General features: G+C 39.5%; 5 protein-coding genes across 5 annotated transcripts; 4 read left to right on the forward strand and 1 right to left on the reverse strand.

Moving 5' to 3' along the window:
* Positions 1-9,940: 9,940 nt before the first annotated feature.
* On the forward strand, positions 9,941-13,499 carry Fdx2 (Ferredoxin 2). The gene is made up of 4 exons (XM_065487311.1): positions 9,941-10,255; positions 10,313-10,425; positions 12,319-12,448; positions 12,509-13,499. The coding sequence occupies exons 1-4, from the start codon at positions 10,116-10,118 to the stop codon at positions 12,597-12,599; spliced, it is 474 nt and encodes a 157-aa protein (XP_065343383.1). The 5' UTR covers positions 9,941-10,115; the 3' UTR covers positions 12,600-13,499.
* LOC135941669 (uncharacterized) lies at positions 13,253-14,574 on the reverse strand. Its single transcript, XM_065487298.1, has 7 exons — positions 14,485-14,574; positions 14,298-14,433; positions 14,074-14,189; positions 13,895-14,007; positions 13,767-13,835; positions 13,528-13,706; positions 13,253-13,474 (listed from the first exon to the last, which is right to left on the reverse strand). Exons 3-7 carry the CDS (start codon positions 14,098-14,100, stop codon positions 13,329-13,331), a joined length of 534 nt encoding a protein of 177 aa, XP_065343370.1. The 5' UTR covers positions 14,101-14,189; positions 14,298-14,433; positions 14,485-14,574; the 3' UTR covers positions 13,253-13,328.
* A 125-nt stretch (positions 14,575-14,699) lies between these two features.
* Positions 14,700-18,107, forward strand: Zw10 (Zeste-white 10). The gene is made up of 9 exons (XM_065487285.1): positions 14,700-14,857; positions 14,931-14,994; positions 15,065-15,168; positions 15,235-15,932; positions 16,115-16,388; positions 16,442-16,590; positions 16,691-16,955; positions 17,066-17,544; positions 17,668-18,107. The coding sequence occupies exons 3-9, from the start codon at positions 15,135-15,137 to the stop codon at positions 17,881-17,883; spliced, it is 2,115 nt and encodes a 704-aa protein (XP_065343357.1). The 5' UTR covers positions 14,700-14,857; positions 14,931-14,994; positions 15,065-15,134; the 3' UTR covers positions 17,884-18,107.
* A 235-nt stretch (positions 18,108-18,342) lies between these two features.
* Positions 18,343-19,594, forward strand: Blos3 (Biogenesis of lysosome-related organelles complex 1, subunit 3). The gene is made up of 3 exons (XM_065497828.1): positions 18,343-18,552; positions 18,614-18,866; positions 19,096-19,594. The coding sequence occupies exons 1-3, from the start codon at positions 18,475-18,477 to the stop codon at positions 19,335-19,337; spliced, it is 573 nt and encodes a 190-aa protein (XP_065353900.1). The 5' UTR covers positions 18,343-18,474; the 3' UTR covers positions 19,338-19,594.
* Positions 19,595-19,996: 402 nt separating this feature from the next.
* Positions 19,997-22,019, forward strand: Sbp2 (SECIS-binding protein 2). Its single transcript, XM_065496916.1, has 7 exons — positions 19,997-20,140; positions 20,205-20,500; positions 20,559-20,999; positions 21,051-21,242; positions 21,305-21,519; positions 21,573-21,727; positions 21,782-22,019. The coding sequence occupies exons 1-7, from the start codon at positions 20,138-20,140 to the stop codon at positions 22,013-22,015; spliced, it is 1,536 nt and encodes a 511-aa protein (XP_065352988.1). The 5' UTR covers positions 19,997-20,137; the 3' UTR covers positions 22,016-22,019.
* Positions 22,020-22,022: the final 3 nt, after the last annotated feature.

Below are 22,022 nucleotides of genomic sequence, written 5' to 3' on the forward strand. Positions count from 1 at the left end.
TTTGAATTTCAGTTTCCCACAGGAACCTGCTCTTTTATTCTCGCCTTGGCCGCTCTGCATGTATAATGAACACAAAAGCAAGGCGGGCTTTTTGCAGTTTGCAATAATAATTGTCTCTCGACGGGGGTTGCGGAGGAGGAGAAAGGGTGCGGCGCGCGCGATTGATTTTGTCGTGGCCGGCGGCGGCGGCAGGGGTGCGCGCGCGCGCGCTCGCGCGAGTGCAGTGATATTTCCAGTGGCGCGCAGTGAGTTTTGCTGCTTAATGAGGCAAATAAGTATTCCGTCCTTCCTGGGAATGTGCGGCGTGTTTAACAAGCGTATAACAAGGCCTGTCATCTCGTCTCACCAGGGGTTGCTTTTAACTAGCGCGGGAGTGAGCGAGTGCAGGGTGGAAGCGACGAGGGTGCTTGATGCTGAATTTGCACCAGACAACATATTCTGCCCATTAACTGCGCACTTCATTGCACATCCGCAGGCAACACACAAACTCTTCATGCTGTGCATGGGATCACTCCACGGGAATTTAATGCCGCGTAATTTAATCCAGATTTTCCAATTGCCGGGCTCAAATTCAATTTCAAATAAAGCCATTTCACTTATGATTTTCTCTTATAGACTTCTATTTTTGTTGAACCGTCGGCACATATTTTATTTTAAAATCAAATCCTGTTTTTGTTTGTTAGGAGGAAGGATATTTAAATCGCGTTAGGGGAGGATGAGTGAGGTTCCAAGAGATAAATTTATTTTAATTTTAATTCTCCCTTTGATTGTGCAATGAGACCGTGTGTCAAAATCCTCGATGTAGTTAATTCTGCAGTTGTCTTTTTAGTAGTTATTAATTATTACTGTTATTATCAAACGGAAACGTGCGAGATAATCTTTTCCTCAATTGTTATCTTTGAAGTCCTCTCATCCCATAGTAAACCCACACATTTTAGCATGATTTATTTTAACCAAATTAAAAAAGTTTGGCTCTCTGCACTGTAAAGTGAAATATCGGAGCGCATTTTTGGCCGAATTCCTCTTCAGGAATTTATTCAAAGTTTATGTGTCTACGCAAAGCGGATGGCGTGCGATCCCGTCGATTATTTTGGGCTTCTCATTACTCGCTTTTACAAAAATAAAAATTAATTAATCATTTTACACGGCTACGTGTTTCCCAATTTTGCATTTGCACACCAATTTACAGTTAATTGTAACAGCACTCTAGAACGAAAGCTTGATATTTGTGCGAAAACCCCGTTTCATCGCCAGTTGTTATGTCACTTGAAGTTTTGTGACCGAGTGCGTGGATAAAGCCAAAATACACATGCTGAACACCTACTTCGTGAGCATGATCCCAAAGCCGTTTCCTTTGCAGCTGACTCGCACTTAATCTCTCTGCATGGAATTGTGCAGGGAAGCTGCGTGTGCGACTCTTGGAGTGACAGAGTGTAGATAAACAAATATCCACGTGCATATGCAGCGCCAAGGAGAAAAGTTACTCCCAAAGAAGGGTCACAACAAGAATGAGTACTCGGGATTCTTGTGTGGGGTGAAAGGTACGCAAGCTTCCAATTCCTAAAATAGGCTCTATATGGGAGCAAATCTAAAGGACACTTCTTTGATAGCGAGAAACAAAAATGTATGAGTGTTGCGTGGTGTAAAATGATGTGTTTGTGATTGCAAGCGATGAAATCTTTAGAAAATAATCATCGCTAAAAGTTTTGAACATCCCAAACACTTTTTGCTGGTGTATTATACAATTTTATGTTATAAAAACATTTTCTTGGACATTCCGCATGCACTGCATATTTAGACAAAATATGCCTCTCCCGTCATACCGATATATGAATTTTCATCAAGATCTATTCTCTTTATTTCAACAAAAACTATAATGCAAAGGACTGGAACATTAAAATGAATCTCTGCTCAACACGTCCCGTGGGCTATGCACTCCCTGAGTCGCAATAACCAATAACACGGAGCCCAGATTAGAGCGTTCGTCGGGAGAGCAAAAAACTGCTCCCGCTCCTGTCTTGTCCTGCATTATTACTCCCGGTTTTGACCCGCCTCCTAAGATTTAAGGATTACTTGGTCCCGGTCTTGTCGCGTTTCTCAATTAAATGGATGCAGGTGCACTCCCAGAGACTCACGGTCTTTTAAAATGGCATTAATTAAATAGGGCGAATATGGTCAATACATTTTTTAAACAAAAAATAGCGCGTCTGGGCAAGTTTCTATGTATAGGTTATGCAGCTTTTGTTTTGCATGCTTGCCGCGCATGTTTAATAGTTATATTGTTTTAATTTTCAATTCACTACTCCTTGAATGACAATATGGGTACATGTAGCAAGCAGAGCATTAAACTAACATTTCAAAAGCCAGAAGATTATTAAGATAAAATGTCCTTTTTTCCATATATTATAAACAAACTTGATATGGACTGATAAATTTGTCCCTCCAGCGCTTTGTGGAACAAAAACGCATGTAAGCTCTCCATACATCGTGTGGTAAATTATTTCTTTTTGTTTTCGTGGCGAGAAAACATTATGGCATAATAATATGGATATAATAATTTAAATGAACATAAAATTAAAACGAAAAACTGTCAAAAATGTCGATTTTAGAGCTCTCCTATCAGTCCCGATTGTGTTTATTGACTTTACACTTCCAAGTACTTTCCTGTCCCGCTCTCGGGCAACGAAGGAGGGTCCCTCGGTAACCGGGAGGGACGGGAAACTCCAGGAGCCCCGCTAGCTCCTGATCCCGATGAACGCTCTAGCCCAAATGGCCGCAGAGGGGCTGGGGCCCAATCGTGACCATCTTTTCACCTCCCAGCACCAACGCCTATTAGTGAAACGCCAGAAAATTTCCCTAAAGTCGTTGAAAAGGTGGGAAAACCAGCAAAGTTGCGAGTTGGCGCCGGTGCGCCTCCCAGCTCGTTGAGCATTTTGAGTCAATTATATATAAGATAATTATTAATGCTGAAGAAAGAAATCGCATATATATTTTCAACGGTTTTATCAATTAAAATAACTTTGCTAAGTATTAATATTGTTGCAACAGCTGAACTGATGATAAAATTGCGTTCTTTAGTCAGCAATCCCGTATGAGATTTTCTAATGACTGTTTAAGTTATACCACCAAGAGGGTCAATTTTTTTAAAATTCGAAGTTTTTGCAAAGTCAAGGTGTGAAAGGTGTTCAGGTTTAAGAAGATGATAGTTAAATAGAAAATAAAGCTATCTTACGAGGCTTAATCCTATGGCGCAGCAGCTGTGGCAGAGCGAACTCAACTCGGCGACCAGCAGAAGGTGTGTGTGAGGTTCGAGCTGTGGCGGAGATCAAGCAAAAAAGCGAGGAGTGTGCGGATGCGGAGGCAGCGCTTTTTGAAACCCCGCCTCTTGCTGAATGGCACATGGCACTCTCACTCTCACGTACAGGGAAGGTAATCGATCGCTGACAGTAGGAATTGCTCTGAAAATATATTGTGGGAAATGTTTTGAATTTAAAGCTGTCAACTGGCTAGACGAGGAAACGGAAATTTGAACTCCGCATGGGGTTTAGTGCAAATAAGAAATTTTGTTTATTTGAAACTTAATTGAGATTAGGAAAAAATGCAGCGAAGTTAGCACTTAAATGAAACGACCCTTCTGTGCACTATTTGAATGCTTTTTAACTGGCGGACAAAGTTTTGAGAAATGATCACAACCATCCAAGTTAGTCCAAATATTTATATGTTTGCAAAAGTGCAAACTGCTTCCATTGCAAGGTCAAAGCAACGACCATGAGCGGAAATATTTTTGATCAACTTTTAAAAACAAACAAAGCAATTATTAAGGTTTTAGATTTTGACCAACAATTAATTTATAGAAGCTGCATGACATCATTAAAATTTCATTAAGTTTGAAGTTTCACAACATTTTTGTTTTTCAAAAGAAACCTAACGAAGTATTTTTCTAGAAAATGAAACAATGTAACTCCTCAGAAATGTTCCTTGAAGCTTAAAAACTATCTTAGAAGCCTATACTAGAGTAGAGCAATAAAGATGACATTTTTGGTAATCTTTTGAGGAAAATATCAAGAACTTCAACTTTTATCATTAATATTTTTATATTGTTTTCGGGCATTACAAGTATAACTAAATAATAATTGCGTTTTAATCCCGTCTTTTCATTTTATAGTGCGCAACTAACAAACAAACTCTTAGGGTTTGACGCTTAAGTTTTAGACGCAAGGTTGCAAATAACCCGCATTTTTTGCAGTGGTAAAAAGCCATTTTTTTATTTTAACAATTTTCTTGCAGCCAAAATGTTTGCAAGTCAGTTTTTAATAATTTTCTAATTACTAGCCCATGACCTCAACTCGAAAAATTGTTGCCTTTGGAGAAAATGAGGCAGCTAAAATGGAAATTTAAAAGAATAAATCTGCTCAGTAGCAGGATATTTTGACCAATCCAACTGCAAATTTTAGATTTACACAGGGAAAAAATGGAATAAATTCATTTCGTGCTTGTCAAGAAATTTGTAAAAATTGAGTGGTAAAAACCAAAGGTGAAAAAACCGGGTGGTTAAGCAAATGCAACCTGGCTTAGACAAAATCATTGAATAAGTGTAGCCTGGCCTTTCCCGATGTGAAAGGGAGAGCTACATATTCGGAAGTTTAATCTCATGAGTCCTTTCCCCAGTTGTTAGTGGACGGAAGGAAGTATGAAAACCATTAAGACACCTTGATGGTCGTTATAATCAGTCAGCGCCACACACGGTACGGAGCAGAAAACCCATCCGCGACTCCGCCTTCGAGCTGAGCCATTGGAGCATCTGTCGCGCCAATTGCTAGTGCTCTGCGCGACCCCTCTGTTGCCTGCGTTGCCCCTGGTGATATTGAGGTCGGGCTCTGATCGATCCACCAGGCACATCTCTGCAAAAAAAAAATAAATTTTCATGAATTATCAATCTGATTAAAATACTAATGGACAAAAGCTAAAATGGATTAATTAGTTAGAGAAATATGTAAAAGTATCATAAATTGTTAAAACAAAATTGTGAAATTAAAAAAGGTTAGACATCTCTTGAATAAGAAATTCCAATCAAGGATATTAAAAGACACAAGATTATTTTTATAGATGAAAACGGCGCGAATTAAAAAATGAATCGACATGGTCATGATATGCCCCGTATTGAAAGAACTCGCAAAGTCATTGTATTCTAACAATGAGAGAAAGTGGCGTGGTGCGCAAAATTTCGTCACGTGCTCTGCTCTTATTTCTCCGAGTTTTGTTGAAGTTAACAAAAGACTCGAGGTTGAGGAGGACCGACCAACTTGCTGTCCAGCTCGAGATTGTGCGGAATATAATTTTAATCTGTTTCATTTTTCCCTTTGATTGGACACCTCTTAATATTGTTGTATTCAAGAGGGAAGATACATATTATGCAGAAAGCAGATTTTTTTTGTCTTTCTTATTGCTGTCTTCCTATTTGAAAAAATCTTGTTATGGAGTATAGTCTGTCACAAGCACCACACCGTTGATTATAAATAATGGCAAGAAAAACGATCAATACATTTTCATAATTTTAATTAAGAACTGTTTAAATTTGCATTAAATAAGTTTTCTATATGATTTAAATTTAACTTTTGCGTCAAGATAATTAAAAATGTATGCGAGGAAAGTCTAAGAAACCCAAGAAGTGTCGTGACATACTCTTCAGCCTGATCTACCCCAACGCGTGAACGCGCGCCAGCAGACCGTCAGTGATTAACTATTAAAACTATATACACCCGTTTGCTGGCACGCGTTGGGGCAGATCAGGCCGAAGAGTCACGACGTCACGACACTGAGCAACAAGAAGTATAACTGACAAAATATAATTCATTTGAAACTGATTAAGTCAGTTTTTCGCCCTCGTAAAATGTTACTTAATTTTTATCCATTAATTAGACAATTAGATTGAGTTTGTTTCATTATCATAATCATAGGGCGAGATTTTCAGTGAAATATACCTTGGATTTGAATTCTGTGGCACCTAATTCGGAGGATTCGCACTTGATCGTTCGGCTCTCTTGAGCTCTCTGATTTGCCGACCTGCGCACACGCGGCAGGTATACGCGCATATATAGACTATGCAACCTGCACGGCGGATTACCTTTGCTCCGCCCTCGTCGCTGCAGCAGGTGTAAAACTAAATTGCCCTGCAGCGGTCGAGCAGACATGTGTGCATCGCTTCATTTTATATTTCTTGTATTTATCGAGCAAATTGTTTTGTTAATTTCCAGTCGTTGATGCACACTCGTGAGCAAGGCCGTCTTGAGCGCGTGTGTTTAACACAAATTATTTATTATAAATTATTGTTGGTTACCAATGTTATATTTCTTTACTATAGTTATGAAAGATTTAATCTTGCAATATGTACAGTTCAAAGTTATTTTTATAAAATGTTAATATATTTCACAGTTCAATCTACCTGTCTATACAATAAATCTCTTCCCCGCTCAAGGAAATTGTTGGGAAGTTTTGAATTTCAGGCAGCACAATAACCTTTTAACACCCACACGCACATAAAATTCAAGGCACCCTAAAGGGGTAACGATACTTCTGAATAGGACATTCTTCGATTTTTTGTTAATAGGATTATATTTTAGGGCATTTTATAGACCAATTTAGGACGTTATTTTGAGGAAATTGTTTTATTTTGGTCCAACCTGAGCTAATTTTTCACTCAAAACCTCTCAAACGAATTTTGCTGTGGGAAAAAAATGCAGAGAAGCTGCTTTAAACGACTGTGAAATCTTCATTATTTGTTTTCCACCAGAGACAGGAAAGACAAAGGCGGTTTGCACACCCGTGTAGGGGGTGGTTGTTTTGCATGCCTGGTTTGACCCGCCGACAGTGTGGGAATAAGCGGCTCACTTGTCACCCTCTCTCTCTCACTCGCGCGCGCGGCTCAACTTTTGCGCTCGCTCGCAACAGGAGGCCGCCTCCCAGTAACGCCGGCACGCGCCCTGCAAAAACAATGAGGAATGCGCGTGCGATTTGTTATTGCACTTCTATTGTCTGTGTGGGATGATCCGCTCATTACGCCGTGTCCTCCGCCTCCTAGCAGAGCGAGCAGAGGAGCAGACAAAACGACCCGTCGCATTTGACGCTGATTTTTTACGACGGCTATTGAATTGCGTGTATATATATTATTATTTGTAAAGAAAAGGGAAATTTTTGCTCTCATGATATCTGTAAAAATATAAAGTTCTTTTCCTACCATTTCAGTGATAATTCAATTTGTTATAGAAGAACCCCTCCACGAGTGTTTGATGAATTTTTCGGCAAATCATTCTCATCAATTTGTCAAAAGTAAGTAAGTTTTAATACACCTTCCTCGCTCTCTTTTTAAAATTAACGCTATTTCCCCGCAGTTTGAGGTTTGAGGGGTTTCTCTGCCTGCTTTGTGGCTTTGTGTATTATGTTCTACTAAAAAACTGTATATCATCACGTCAACGTGTATTAGAAGATTTCCCATTTGTATTTCAAATCATTACACTTTTTTTCTTTGAGTGGCAATTTGTCAGGGTTCCGAAAAAACCCGGGTTTTTTATATTTTGCCCGACCCACCTGGGTTTTATTGGGGGGTAATATGGGTTTTTTTGGGGTTTTTTGGGTTTTTCTGGGTTTTTTCAAATTTGCTATTCACGGCATTTTTTCAAGAAACGAAGAAATTTAATCCTCATGGCCCAGGACTTGCGAATTTTTCAATGTGCAAAAATGCAGTATTACCTTTTCAGCGTTAAAAAAACAGCCAAAAAACAATTTTTTTTATTTCCCAGCATTTTTTTATTTTTGATACTAAAAATATTGGAGGCTTGGGCAAAATAGTGGTTATTGGGTTTTTTAGCCTGGTTAAACCCGATAAAACCCGGGTGGGTTTTATCCGGGTGGGGAAAATTCGGAACCCTGCAATTTGTCAACTTAAAACCATTTTGTGGATGCCCAAAACATATGCCTTCCTCGCAATAAATAACTCACGGTAGTACAAAATATTTTATTATAAAGAATAGGGCTTTTTACAGACCAATATAAACACAATATTCTACAATTTGGGTACTTGTTGAGCTATGCAAATTTTACCGTGACCAGGTCGAATTGAGGAGAATCGCGCTGGCTCAAAGGATGAGGTGGCACCTGGCACTGGCTGGCCTCCTTGGGGACCGGGGACCGACCTCGGGCGATGAAGAGAAATGACAAATTGAAGGGGTTTGCGCGGTAACCGAGATTGAGATAATCATGAGAAAAAGATTGATTGATTTTGCCAAATTTCTAGTAAATTTAAACGGTTTTTGTCATTAAATTTTTTCACTTGATTTCAACCCCTCTCGTCGCGATCTATCCAACGGTGTGCGAGTTTTGAAAATTCCCTAAATTGTGAGAAACATGGTTTTACAAAAGGGAGACAATGATTTCGGCTTGATTACATTGGAGCCGATTTTTCTCAAAATTTAAACGGCAGCCTGGGAAAAGTGGAAAATGTTTAGCTTTTTCCCCATTTTTTAGATTATATATTTTAAAGTTAAAGGATTTTTCAAATTTTCTGTTACGCTAACTTAAAAAAACAGGTCAATATCGTTTGTGAAGCCGAAGCCCACGATATATGAATTTACTTATGTTTAAATCGGTTTGATGCTGCTTAAATTCATTTACCCGCTCTGTGCATCCCTAAAAAGTGTTCTTAAAATATTTGAAAATGAATAGAAATACAAAGATTTTTAGCAAAAATTTGAATTTGAAAAAAGGCTAATAGATTAATTAAATTAGTGCGTGTTTTCAATTAATATCAGCTGACTATGGTGATGAATCAGTTTGTTAGCGTGCAGCGCGTCAGGTACTTTTTGTGACTTCGTTTTGGTATATGAACGGGATTTTGGCATAATACTGCTGCGGTGGCCACTTAATGAATTTATAATTTAATGACGCTTATTGAGGCACCACCATAATTTTCTACGATTCTAAAATACGTTGCTTATAGATTCAAATTTTGGTTTATTACGGATCAGCAGGGCAACTGTGCCCCATACGTACGTATAACAATTTTAAGTCAACAACAAATTATAAAACAAAATACATACATAGTTATCATATTTATGTATCGCTATGGCACAACTATGACTTAAATGTGTGTTAATCGTGTTACACTAACAATAAGTAAGTGTTATGAAGTGTACGTTATGTTACGTAAAATTATCAATGAACATTATGATGTCAACAATTCTGAATTACATAATGTTAAATGTACTCTGGCTGCAATTTACATTCAAAAGAAATTTGTTCCACTCGTAAATTTAATGTGATGGGATTTCTCTGAACCGAAATCATACCGCATTGTCTCTGACACAGAAACGCACGCATTATTACATATTGTGTTCTCAGCATGCTTTTACGACTTTTCTTGGATGCACGCATTCATGTGCAGACAACTAATAAACACACGACATCGTCGCACTTCAGAATATATTTCAAGTTTTCAGTTTTCAGATTGAATAAATTGTTTTAAAACGAAGCTCATTCATTGACTCACCTCACCAGGGTTGAATGGCGAAGTATCTAGGTTGAAAATTAAGTGCCATCATTATACATTCCAGACCTGACATACACTCAACCCATTCAGATCCAGCAAAGTTACTAGTGATGAGAGGCGTCAGAGATGAAAAAAAGCCATCAGCTGGCTGCAAGCAGTGCAATGCAAGCCAGTCAAGTACCTCAATACACTGCAGTTCGATTCCACTCTTTTCCTAACACCCAGCCACAGCCAGTATGACTTTGACTTGACCGTCGATCAATGAAAACCGGTTAGCACCGAGTAAATTTCATTTGCCGCTTCGTCCCACATGACCCGCTGAATAAACATTGAACAAGTAGTGGAGTAGGAGCCTTGCCTACTTTCCCCTGCCAGCGGCCGCCTTCTTCTTGGCGATGAATGACAATCTAGATTAACACCACTTGCACTTTATTGTCAATTTGCCTTTTCGCACCGCAAGAAGCAAGAACTCTCCCTCTCCGCCCGTCAGACAGGCAAGCGTGCCGTCCGCAAGTTGTTATCTGAACGCTTATCAGCAGTGAGTGAACTCGCGAGTCAGTGCTCTCGACCCGCGATGGCTCTCTTCGTCAAGTCCCTCTGCAGGGCCGCCGTCCGGCCTCAGCTGGCCGCCCTGCTGCGAAGCACGTCCTCTACTCCGCCGCCGGCTTGCAGGTTCCTGAGCACTTCGGCACGGCTAATGTCGCAGGAGGAGACGTGGGTTTTAATTTTTATCTTTTGAAAATAATGCACTCGGTTCTCTTTTTGCTGCAGAATCTCCGTGACCTTCATCAGGGCCGATGGCAAGAAGATCAGTGCCAAGGGCAAGGAAGGTGACTCTCTTCTGGACGTGGTCGTCAATAAAGAAGTCGACCTCGATGGTTTCGGTACGTGTGCAGTTCGTTCACCTCGTTTTGGGCTTTTGTAATGCAATTTTTTGCAAATTAGTCGCTGCTCTGACGACCAAAGTGATTTTTTTAAGCTAAGGGGGCAACGACCCTGAATAATCTTGAGTTCCGGCTCTCTTAATCATGAGAGGATTTTCTTGTTTTCTTGACAGAGAAGTGTTTTAAAATATTTCATACAGAAATCCTTTTGAAATCTCATCATGATATCTTTCAAGGCCGACATATGCTCACATATTACAGCTAAAGCCCAGTAATGTGAGTAAATTGAGTTTTGCTGATGGAGTTTGGTCTGCACAGATTTATTTTGGAATTTGGTGAATTCAACATTTGCCTATTCTTGCCTTTCTGCAATTTTAATTTTAACGCAATTAGGAACACCCCAAATCCGATTACGGTCATTATTTCTGCTAGAGGGGTTTGATTTTCAGACCATCAGAGACTGTTCGCAGATGATTGTGATGTTTTGTTTGAAAAGCAATCGCATGCTGCCCAATAAACCCATCATTTCAAGGCCAACACTAAAAGATAAAAACATGAGTATCATCTCTTGATGAAGCAATTTCACTGCAAGTTTTCTTGTTCTTTTACATCGGCGTCACTCTATATCCAACAAACCTTTTCTCGCTGCAATATAAATTGTCTTAATAATCTTTGGCTGATTGCGAGGGGAAAGACACGTAATTGATGATTTGTTATTGCTTAAATACGTTCTCTGATCAATATTTCCTATTACTAACGTTAGCTTGTCTAGTTGTAATGCAAAAAAATGCCGTGCCCATCGTTTGAATTTATAAACTGAGATAGTTGTACACGCGGAAAGCACGATGTGAAGTGTCAATTTTCACTACATGCCGTTTAAACAACAACAATTTGTAAGTTGGTTGTTGGCCACTGTCCTATTTGTTCACAGCTAATCGTGCAAGGTGTCTCAGCTACATACAACGATCAAAAATAATGTTTGCATCACTCTTTCAACTCATAATAGTACAACTACCATAGATTAGGCTCTATTTATGTTGGAAAAGAGGAGTGATAGGAAGAAAAAAATAGAAATAATGGAAATGTCCTGAGCTGGCAAACAGGTTAAAAAGCTACATTTCGTCATTACGAAAAAAAACAAATACTTTTGTAGTTAATTGTTTTTATAATTACGATGGTTATGGCAGGACTGGGATATTTAGACGGTCAACTAATTTTTTCTGAGCCTTCAATTGTTGCGGGCACGTTAAATGAGCATGAATCATGCAATTTTAAGCCATTAAATCCTGACTTATATCGTCCATAACTGCCAATACGGTCTAATAGCTTCTAAAAGACTTCTTAATGCAGTCTAAAACTATCTAAATTGACCATATACCAAGGAAAAGTGTGATTGTAAGCTTCGCGCTTGGAAATTTTGAGCGGAATTTCAAGTGTATAAAAATTTTCTCTCTTAGTCTGTCAAAAATTTTGACAGTAAACACTTTAATTCTTGGGCCAGTACGATAATGTTTTAAAAATAACTTCTGAATTATCAGCCCTCAAACCTTCTATTTTATACAGAACAATTCCCATGTGTCGAAAAAAAACCTGTTCTAAATTCACAGCCCTAATTACAAGCAAGAGAGACCGGAAATTCATCCAGATTAGTAAAAAATTTGCATTTTGCTGAGGTCAGTCGTTAAAAAAATTAAAAACAAAAAATATTTTTAATAATCATTAATGACTTGTTCGTCTCTTTAAAAAATAGTCATGAGAGCCCAACCTAAATTTCAAAATAATCAAACTGAAATCTTTTATTTTAGATCAATTTTGATACCAAAATTGGGGGACCCTATTTGCGCTAGATCTGCATTTATGATTGTTCTGCCTTACCATTATTTTAAATTTCAGGTGCTTGTGAAGGAACCTTAACCTGCTCAACGTGCCACGTGATTTTGAGCAAAGAAGTGTACGAGAGTTTAGCACGTCCAACCGACGAAGAGCTTGACATGCTTGACCTGGCGTTTGACCTCACCGACACGTAAACCCATTAAAACATAGAAAAATAGTTTCTTAATTGACTGTTTTTTTTCCTTTTCAGGTCAAGACTTGGTTGCCAAATTACGCTTACTAAAGAACTCGATGGACTGGAAGTGAAAGTACCAGCCTCTGTGAATGACGCAAGACAGTGATTTTTTGCTACCGTGTTATTAAGATTGTTGTTCAGCTGCATTTTAAACAGCAAACAGTTTTAAGCAATACGTCCAGTTTGAGTTTCATGTGAACAGTTTACCTGATGTAGTTTTGTCAAAGATGTGCTTGGCTAAACTGTCAAATTACAAATCCCGAGCAAAGACAGTCAAGTGGTTGCTAAAGAGAGTGGGATGTATCTATTCTAAAGTTCAAGTAATGCTAGATGCGTTACGCGTGAATGTTTGCATATTTGAGTTTAAATGTTATGATATTTTCACTCACTCTCGTTTAAATTTGGCTGTTTCCGCGGCTGGCTCGTGGTGGCAAGCTACTTTACCCATTTTTCTATTGTCTGCTCCCAATCTCTTTTTATGATTATAGATCCCAACTTATGCTAGTTACTAAAGCACAATGAAGTAAGTTGTGGCCTTACTCAGGATTGAACTGAATAGCTTGACATGAAAGCTGGACAAATTTGCTGTTTTTAGAAATATATATATTATGTTTACTTGAAACACAAACCCATCCTGTTCTTTTGATATGAAATGCTGCTTCCTTGTTGATTATTCCTTAGAAAGCATTCACCAAGCACAATACTACTTGTACATCTTACAAGCAGTCAATATTTTCACATAAAAATATACTATTTCAATTGAAAAATATAATTTTTTAATTTTATACAGAGTTCCACTGATTTCACTTTAAGTAACAGCCATAAAAGTTATTCATTAAAATTCCTGTGTTGGATGGAAGCCTCTGTGCACAGCGGAATTTGCAACCAATTCGGTCACAGCCTCTTCCATCTTTTTCCCAGCATCTTTTTCGATGTTCATAAACTGTCCAAATATATATTTAACCTTGAGCGGATCGATAACTGTTAATAAATTAAGTTAATGTTAGCGCAGTATTTAACTAAAAAGATTTCACCTTGAGCATCCTGTAAAATGTTTTCTGCTTGCTTGTCTCGAAACTCGACTAGAGTCATTCCTGTGCACTCCACATTTTTCTCCAGTTTGATTGCTTTTTCAGTAAGATCTTCCAATAATTTGTTCAAATCAGACTCTGGGTCTTCCAGGTCCAGGCTCTCTTTAATCTGGCACTCCAGTCTGAAAATGCAGGAAATTATAGCTTATTGGTGTTTGACTGAAAACTCTGGACGTTATTACTTATCACGCACAGTCTCATTTCCCTTCACAGTCGCAATGGACATATTGCACAGCAAATCATCCACCATCCTGCAATGCAAGACCTCACAGTCATAATTCGGAAGGTTTATTACTCTTTCCTAAAATACCTATTGATTAGGTCAGTTGACAATTTAACATCATATTTCTGAGTGGTGCTCGAAACTGAAAATACTTGTTCTGGGGCTTTTCCTGGCAGAGACCCCTTCCCATCAGCTGAAGTCTAAATAACGCAATAATTAGTATAAATTTAAATCATTTTTTACACCAATAATATAACGAAATTTACCATGCTTTGCGTGTTGTCATCAGCCATATCTTCAGCCTTCTCACGATCAATAGTTTCTTCAGAAGCCAGATTATGATATTGGATGACAGTTTGAGTCTCAAGAAGTTTGTTTTCTTCTGCCAGAAAAATTAATATGTTAGTAAAATAATAATATAAAGCACAATTTTTCAAGAAAATGCATTACAAAATGGATTAAATGATTCCGAAAAGGTCTCTGTTGGTACCTGTCAACCACCTGTTACTTCACTAATCGTGTGCTATTTGTAGATATTACTATTTCTGAAGATGAACACGATCGAAGAAGTTTTATCCATTTGTCACATTTTTATACCCTCCAAACCGTTTTCTTGCCGTGGCTGTCTAATTATGAACAATTAAATTGCTAAATTTTTCAGCCTTATGTATTGAAACCAGATTAGAGCCGACACTTCTTGATTTTTAAAGTAAAACTTTCGTTCTTGATTATCTTTGTTGTGATTTTGGCTTTGCTCTTTGCATCTGCATGCAGCTCAAGTGCTGAGTGGGCGTGGTCGCTGTCTCAAAGGGGGCTTGGCCGTGGCAACGAGATTGTTAAAATCGGTTTTTGCGAAGTTATTTGTCAACAACAACTGGAACTGAGGCCAAGTTGGAAGTCTCAAGTCGCGACCGCGGCAAAATCAACAGAAAACATCTGATCAGGGAGTGCTAACAACGCGCTAACTTCTCTTGCCACACGGGCAACGAGCATAGAACGAATCCTGTGACCTTCCATGAACTTTGACTCGTCTTAAGCCTGTTATGTTATGTAAGATACATTTATTTGCAACTCAAAGATCTTATCATAATTTCTGACCGCCTGTTTGTGTATGTATTTCCAGCATCTTCCCACACGTCAGAAGTTACGACTTTCGCTTGCCAAACTCTAGAACAAAGTTCTCCTAGGTATCTACGCATGAAATATTATTTTTACAAGTGAAGTTTGACAGTATTTTTTATCTCTGATTATGTACAGGTGTATTTTTGATCTCCTTATTGAGCCATCATCTAATTTTTGAAGCATCCACAAAAAACAGACCAGTGCCATGTCGATCGTTGCTGAAATTTTATCTTCAAGAGGTATAGAGATTTAATTTTTAGCCAATACTTTATTATAATTTATCTGATGGCGTTTTCAATCATCAGGAAAATTAGAGTTTGATGATGTCAGTGCTAAGCTGTTGGCTGTGCAAGATGCGGTGGACGCTTCCGTGGAGCAAGCCAAGTCGTTTTTGTCCAGCAAGCAAAAGCAGTTCCGCCTCCAGCAGGAAAAAAACAGTCGAACTCTGCTTGATCTTCAAAAATTGTCCAAAACTATGGAAAGCTTGAAGGTTCGAATCGAGACCCAGACCAAGGCTGACATTCAGAACACTAGCAGAGAGCTGAAAACGTTGTCAGATGGGCTGAGGAAGGCCAGTTTCAAGGCAAACTGCATGGTAGAGCTGCAGGAGCTGGAGCAGAGTCTGAAGAATGTGCAGCATCTGTCAAAGTCGCAATCGTTCTACTCAGCTGCTGAAATCAGCATGAAGATGTTGCAAGTGGCCAAGGTGCAGAAAGAGATTGAACCAGAGGTGATGAAGGCTGTGAAGACCGAGGCCATCATCGCGCACCAGCAGCTACTCCATGAACTGGACAGCGTCTGGAAAGAGTCACTGGTCTGCCAGCATGACGAGGACGGCCTGATTCTGGTCAAGGTGGTGCCGCAGCCTCTGCCTGAGTTGGTCTCCGCCTTGCAACTCACCGGCAACCTCTACAATTTGCAAACTTTCGCCAACAGGCTGATCGACTTGCCTATCAGTGCTGCCATGAAGAAGACGATTAATTATGAAGTCGAACAAGGGCAGGTACAAAAGCAGCATTGATTTATGGTTTTTAATTAAACCCTTCCCAAAAGCATATAAAATTCCCTGTCTGACCATAATTCATACCAATTAATTTTACTAAAATAAAGTTCTTAATAAAATAATAGGAAATTTTTGATCAGAAATCAGCAATAATTGATACAAAATTTTTACTCCTCGTGCAGGTGACTATGACAGTCGAAAACGACAACCTGCCAGCCGTGGTTGACGTGTTAGATCGCCTAGCCATGATTTTTGAAGTGCTCAATGTTCCCATTAACAAAGAAGAGGAATCTCTGCTCAAACCCCTGGGCGCCGAAATCAGCGATCAATTTTGCAGCATGTTCATAGAGGAGGTTCTCCGTAAATCTGTTCCTGCCACCGCTGAAGAGAGGACCAACTTTGTGCTGCACGTTAGTCAAAAAATCGAGGACATGCACAGTTTCCTGCTGTCGGCTGGTGCGAGCGTCTTGTTTGATTTTATTTATGATATTCTAACTGTTGGTTTGCAGGCTTCCTTAACGAGAGTCAAAAGGCCATTATGGATTACGTGCAGAACATCGATTTGCATTTCATTAATAAATCGTGCGAGCGGTACTTGAATAAGACAAGAGAGATTATCTACAAAGATTTGCACAATACCTTTGAGTTAGCTGTTGAGGTTTGTAATAACTCATGAAACTTTTTTATGTTCTGAAAATTTCTATTGAACCAAATTAAAGAAACGTTTTGTATTTTCAATTTTTTTTTAACTTAAACAGGAGAGCAAAGCGCCTGAGGTAGTTGATGAGGACCAATCGTTTAGTAGTTTGAGCAGTAACACCACAAAATTCCCTAAATGTGCTATCAGCATGTCGGCAAGGGAGTTGCTGGAGCTGGTGCAAGAGATTCTCAACGAATCCTCTGCCAGCAGCGGAATGAAAGCTGAGCGTCTTTACCTCACAGCTAGAAACGCGCTGGAAATGTACTGCAATCTGGCGCCCATCCACCACAAGAAATACCTCGACAGCCTTCCTCAGCAAGCAGGTAAATTGGAAATCTTGTTAAAAGTATATTTTTAAGTAAAAAATTTACTCAATGAGAAAATAGAATTGGGAAACCAAATGCTGATTTAAGTCAATTCTTGTGGTTTACAGCCATTTTTCACAACAACTGCATGTACCTGGCGCACCAGCTGATTTTACTGGGTCCGCACTTCAGCACCATTCTCTCTCGAACGTTGCAACTCCAATCCATCACCTTCTTCGACATCGTCGTCAAACTGCGTAAGACGGCATGCCAGGTGTTCCTCGCACAGATGCAGGCGCAGAAGAAGCAGCTGGTGGAGCTGTTGCGAGAGTCAGAGATCACGCAAATCGGCGAAAGCGACAATCTACCCGTGAAGACCGAGAAGTGCGTCCGACAGTGCCTGCGGCAAATGGAGGTGCTCCAACACGTCTGCCAGCCTGTGCTGCCGGAAGAGATCTACAACAAGGCTGTCGGAGCACTGATCAATAGTCTTGTCGAGGAGATGATCGTTCGCGTTTGTTCGGTTGAGGATATTCCAGCCAACGCCGCCTCGGACCTTGTCATGGTCTGCAGTCTCGTCATTGACAAAGCCCCTCGAATGCTCACTGTGAGTTAAACTGTGCTCCTTAATTTGCAGTACTGCAAAAGTAGCTAAAATACCATTTAATTATGAATAAAAATTTTAAAAAAACTTAAAAATCAATTTCCTTTTTTTTTTGTTTTGTTTCAGGACTGTAACAAAATCCACCAATATGTGAAACGATGGAGAGCTTTCGAAGAGTTGTTGCATGTGCTGGGAGGGAATCTGGCGACGATCGAGGCGCGGTGGGCGCACAAAAACGGGCCGCTGGCGCAGGAGTTTTCGGCAGGACAAGTCAAGCAGCTCATTAAGGCACTATTCCAGAACACAGCTAGGCGAGCGGCAGTGCTAGCCAACATTGAGTGATGAGTTTTTGTGAGTGGGCCAGGTAATCATCACACTATTTGTTCTAAAATCATTTTGGATATCTAAGTACAAAATGATGGTGCGGATTTGGTGTCTCTGGAACTGAAATGCAAGGAGGATTTAAATTTGTTATCATGCATTTTCACACTGCAAAATATTTTGTAAAAAAACATTCTTAAAAATAAATCTGCCTCAGGAAAAAACTGGGATCTATCTGCATACAACGATTTGTGTTTTTCATTTTGCTCTCTAAAAAGATTTATTTAAATTAATTGAAGACATTACCTTGGTTATTTTGACAAATAATATTTCTTATTAATTAAATCTTAGTACAAATTTACTCCTCTGTTAGGGTAGTAGAAGTTTGAATTTTTTGAAATGCGCGCTTCTTTGATATAAAAACCGGTTTTGCTACGGCCCAGCTTTTCTCATTGGCTCTTATTGAGCTGTCAAGATCATATGGTTCGCGACAATACAAACGACAAGGAGCAAAAATAATTAGTAGTCTCTGCTTTTGAGAGATCTAGAGATTTTTCCACTGACTGAATAGAGCTTGAGATTTTGTGTTATTGAAAAGTTAGCCAGGTAAAGATGACTTCAACTTTTGGTGAAGCCCCTGAGACGGAAAGTGAAGAAGAAATTGACACGGAAAACCCACAAAGTGATAAGGTCTGCTCTCATATATTCGGTATAATATTTTGACAGTTTTAATTCAAGCAACACACTCTAGGTTAAGACTAAGAAGAAAAAAATGCATGAGTTAGTGATGCCGGTGACAGCGAGTCCATCCTCAGGTCGGATCGTGGCTGGCGAGGCCCCTGAGTCGGACGACGAAATTGAGGAGGTGGCTAGTATCTCCAGTGCAGCCAGTGTCTCCTCTTTGGCTTCGGCAACAAGTTTATCCAATCTTCAGCAGCAGGTCACTGACGGAAAGAAGCAGAAGGAAGAGGTCAAATACAAAAGCTTGCTTCACAAGAAACTCAGTAAGGAAATTAAAACTGTCGTATTTTCTAGCTCATTTTGAAAATTTTTTTTACCGCTCTCATCCCTATTAAATTTTATCGATGAAGCATAAATCCCATAAATGAAAATTTCTCATTTAGTGATGTATAATCATTTGCAAAATTTAATTGCATAACAATACCATTTATAAATAAATCAAAAATAAAATGTCCTCTCTAATAAGTGTAAAATTTGGTGATTTCTTTCCAGGAGCGAAAAATTCTCAAATGTGGCGTGGAATCAACGACCTTGCCCATCTCAACATCAACCAGGCAGCGCGAGACCTAAACTTTGCGGACCAGCAGCTGCTGAAGTCGCAAGGCGTTTTGCAGGACACGTCGGCGCAGCTTAGGATCCTCGGCTCGAACCTGACACAGCTGAACGAGCTTCTAAACCTCATCACGGCCTCGCCCTTTCTGCCCAACGTGCAAATTCCTGAGCAGAACGAGTAGAGCGCTCTCTAGTCAATGAGATGGGATCATACTCATATTGTTTAATCTAATGCGGTTAATACGTTTGAATTATTCATTCCGAATTGGCTGATAAATGTTTTTGGAACTGAAGCAACGGACCTATGTGCATTTTTACATTGCATATTTTTGCTACATATATGCGTATTATTTCTTTGATATTTTAAGGAGATGTTATAGCTACATTGATGTGTTATTTTTTGCGATTAATAAAAGCCCTGCGTTGATTGGCTACTAAATTTGTCAATTTTAATTACATGAACGCCCAGAGGATTTTTACTTTTTATTTGACTGTTCAAATTGATTTTATGGTGGATTGAAATTCTAGAGATTTAGAGTATATTACTACAACGGTCAATTTTTATTCCAAAAGGTATTGGAAATAAGGTTCTTGTAGCAGGATCAAAATTAATATAATTTTAGTGATTTCTATTTAAAATAATGGAAAAAAGAAAATAAGTGTTTTTTAAATTCATTAAAAATTGATTTTTTTTAAAAAATTAGCTTCCCAAAAGGCGTCAGACTGCTGCGCCCAGCATTATTTTTACGCTTTAAACTGATTATGAGTGAGATCATATGTACCGATACCCCCACCACTGCTGGCGCTGGCTGACAGCTGCTGACCGCAGCTGACAGTGATATCAAAACAAACTCACGTTTGCACTCTCGTTTGCACCAAGACAAGAAGGACTATAAGAGTTTACTTGTAAAATAGAGTTTCACACGTTCACGTCTCCAATGTTTTTGGTTTCTCTACGAAATATCATTATTTTTTGATCAGAATGGTTAGTCAGGTGTTTGATTTTAAGCAAATTTCACCATCTCTTAATAATTATGTAATTTCTGCAGCAGCCGCCGGGAGAGAGCACTTCTTCCTCTAAAGAGTGGCCCGCTTTGGGACAACCAAAGAAGAGGAAGGGTCACACGCCCAAGGCAACCTCGTTTGCTGCAGCCTTGAAGGCCAAGGAGCTTGAAGAAGGTGGAGGACAGCAGACTGTCACCGATGTCCAAACCTCGGAAAGAGCCCCAGCCATATCCTGGGAAGAAAGAAAGGCCGCGGTGCGTGCAGCGAAGCTTGCGAACAAGGAGGAAAGACGTCTTAGACGCGAGGAAAACGTCAGGAGACAGTTACAGGCACCGACAGGGTATGATAGTTACTCAAAATTTAGACTATGACTTTTTAAAATTGATAATTTTTAAAAGATACCGAGTGCAGATGATTTCAAGTGTTCCCGGCGTGAACCCGACTGTGTTAGGAAAAGGGGGAAAAGGCACCACTTTCCAAAACGCTGAATTGTCGTTTCCAGAGCTAGGAGCTAGAAATGTAGCGAAAAGAATTCAGGAACCCATTAATGTCAGTCACACCGGTCCACCAGAAACCGTTAAGCCGGAAAGTGCAACTCCGTCAAGAAAGAAAAAGCCGGATAAACATTTGGTTGTGACTTTGGAGCATCTCATTAAAAGCAGACCAAAGAAAATAGTGGCGGTCAAGAAGAGGAAGATCAAGCTCAAGACTGTCTTCCAAGAACAGCTGTCAGGGAATCCACTGGACAGTTCCAAGCCAGTGAGACACAGAGGCAAAGTCAGAGAGGTACCCAGGGCAAAGCGGAAGTCGTCTCTCAAAAACGCTATTTTAGCCTACAGGTTAACCCCTTTTTTATATTCATATAACTCTCGTTGACTTTATTTTTACAGGAAATTAAAACAGCTTCAACGAGAAGGAACTGAAAAGTTGCAATCAAAAGAAAAATTTGCTGACGCAGAGAGTGAGGATCCAGCCTTGGACACAATTAGCGAAGTTCAAATTGAATCTGCTCCTGTCTGTGAGCCAGATTTTTGTCAGCCAATATCATTCAAAGATATCTTCCACTCCAGAAAGTTTAGAGAGTATATATAAATAATCATAGTTACAACCGTGAATTAATCTTGCTTGTCTTAACATTTGACAGTTACTGTGATAATATGTTGGGGAAGGATTTGGAGGACAGCGTTGAGACACTTTTGAAAGCTCTTGCGCAGATGCAGGACAAGTCGTATCAGAAGGACCCACAAAAATACAAAAAGAGGATTTTGTCTGGGCTACATGAGACCAAAAAGGCCATCAGTATCAGAAAGGCGAAATTAGTCATTATTGCTCCAGACCTGGAAAAATGTCCTCAGCCAGGTTAGCCATAATTCATTCGTGCGAGTAAAAAAAATTCACCGTTAAATTTGCAGGCGGATTGGACTCGAAAATTGCAGAAATAATTTCGCTGGCTAAGGAGACCTCGACGCCCTACCTGTTTTCTATTGGGAGGAGGAAACTGGGGAAGATTTTATATAAAAAAGTTCCAGTTAGTTGCGCAGCTATAACAAATCCCGAGGGGGCAGAGGTAAGAGCCAATTAATTAATTATATGATTGCGATTCACTACTGACCAAACTTAGGAATTGCTGAAAACGGCTCTCGCGTTGATGCACATCAAGAAATCAGAGTATGCAGCAGCCAATGTGCAGGAGCCGTTGTTGAACAATCTCAACTGCGAGGAAAAACAGTCAGACGTAAATAGACTTGTTGTTTCTTCTCTTCTCAACGCCCTGGAACAATCGCTGCAAGCACCAAAGACGTCCGAGTTCCTGCGTGTCATCGACGCTATTCACGCGAATGAAGAGAGTGATTGAATGAAAG

Source organism: Cloeon dipterum, chromosome 1, assembly GCF_949628265.1.
Source record: "Cloeon dipterum chromosome 1, ieCloDipt1.1, whole genome shotgun sequence".
NCBI lineage: Eukaryota > Metazoa > Arthropoda > Insecta > Ephemeroptera > Baetidae > Cloeon > Cloeon dipterum.

Coding starts and splice junctions, on each gene's coding strand:
- Fdx2 (XM_065487311.1), top strand. CDS start 10,116: ATGGCTCTCTTCGTCAAGTCCCTCTGCAGGGCCGCCGTCCGGCCTCAG. Junction 10,426..12,318: donor AGTCGACCTCGATGGTTTCG/GTACGTGTGCAG, acceptor TTTAAATTTCAG/GTGCTTGTGAAGGAACCTTA. Junction 12,449..12,508: donor GCGTTTGACCTCACCGACAC/GTAAACCCATTA, acceptor TTTCCTTTTCAG/GTCAAGACTTGGTTGCCAAA.
- LOC135941669 (XM_065487298.1), bottom strand. CDS start 14,100: ATGGCTGATGACAACACGCAAAGCATG. Junction 13,836..13,894: donor TCAACTGACCTAATCAATAG/GTATTTTAGGAA, acceptor CTTGCATTGCAG/GATGGTGGATGATTTGCTGT. Junction 13,707..13,766: donor AATGAGACTGTGCGTGATAA/GTAATAACGTCC, acceptor CTGCATTTTCAG/ACTGGAGTGCCAGATTAAAG.
- Zw10 (XM_065487285.1), top strand. CDS start 15,135: ATGTCGATCGTTGCTGAAATTTTATCTTCAAGAG. Junction 16,591..16,690: donor CCTTTGAGTTAGCTGTTGAG/GTTTGTAATAAC, acceptor TAACTTAAACAG/GAGAGCAAAGCGCCTGAGGT. Junction 17,545..17,667: donor AAGCCCCTCGAATGCTCACT/GTGAGTTAAACT, acceptor GTTTTGTTTCAG/GACTGTAACAAAATCCACCA.
- Blos3 (XM_065497828.1), top strand. CDS start 18,475: ATGACTTCAACTTTTGGTGAAGCCCCTGAGACGGAAAGTGAAGAAGAA. Junction 18,553..18,613: donor AAAACCCACAAAGTGATAAG/GTCTGCTCTCAT, acceptor AACACACTCTAG/GTTAAGACTAAGAAGAAAAA. Junction 18,867..19,095: donor CTTGCTTCACAAGAAACTCA/GTAAGGAAATTA, acceptor ATTTCTTTCCAG/GAGCGAAAAATTCTCAAATG.
- Sbp2 (XM_065496916.1), top strand. Junction 21,000..21,050: donor AACGCTATTTTAGCCTACAG/GTTAACCCCTTT, acceptor TTATTTTTACAG/GAAATTAAAACAGCTTCAAC. Junction 21,728..21,781: donor CAAATCCCGAGGGGGCAGAG/GTAAGAGCCAAT, acceptor GACCAAACTTAG/GAATTGCTGAAAACGGCTCT.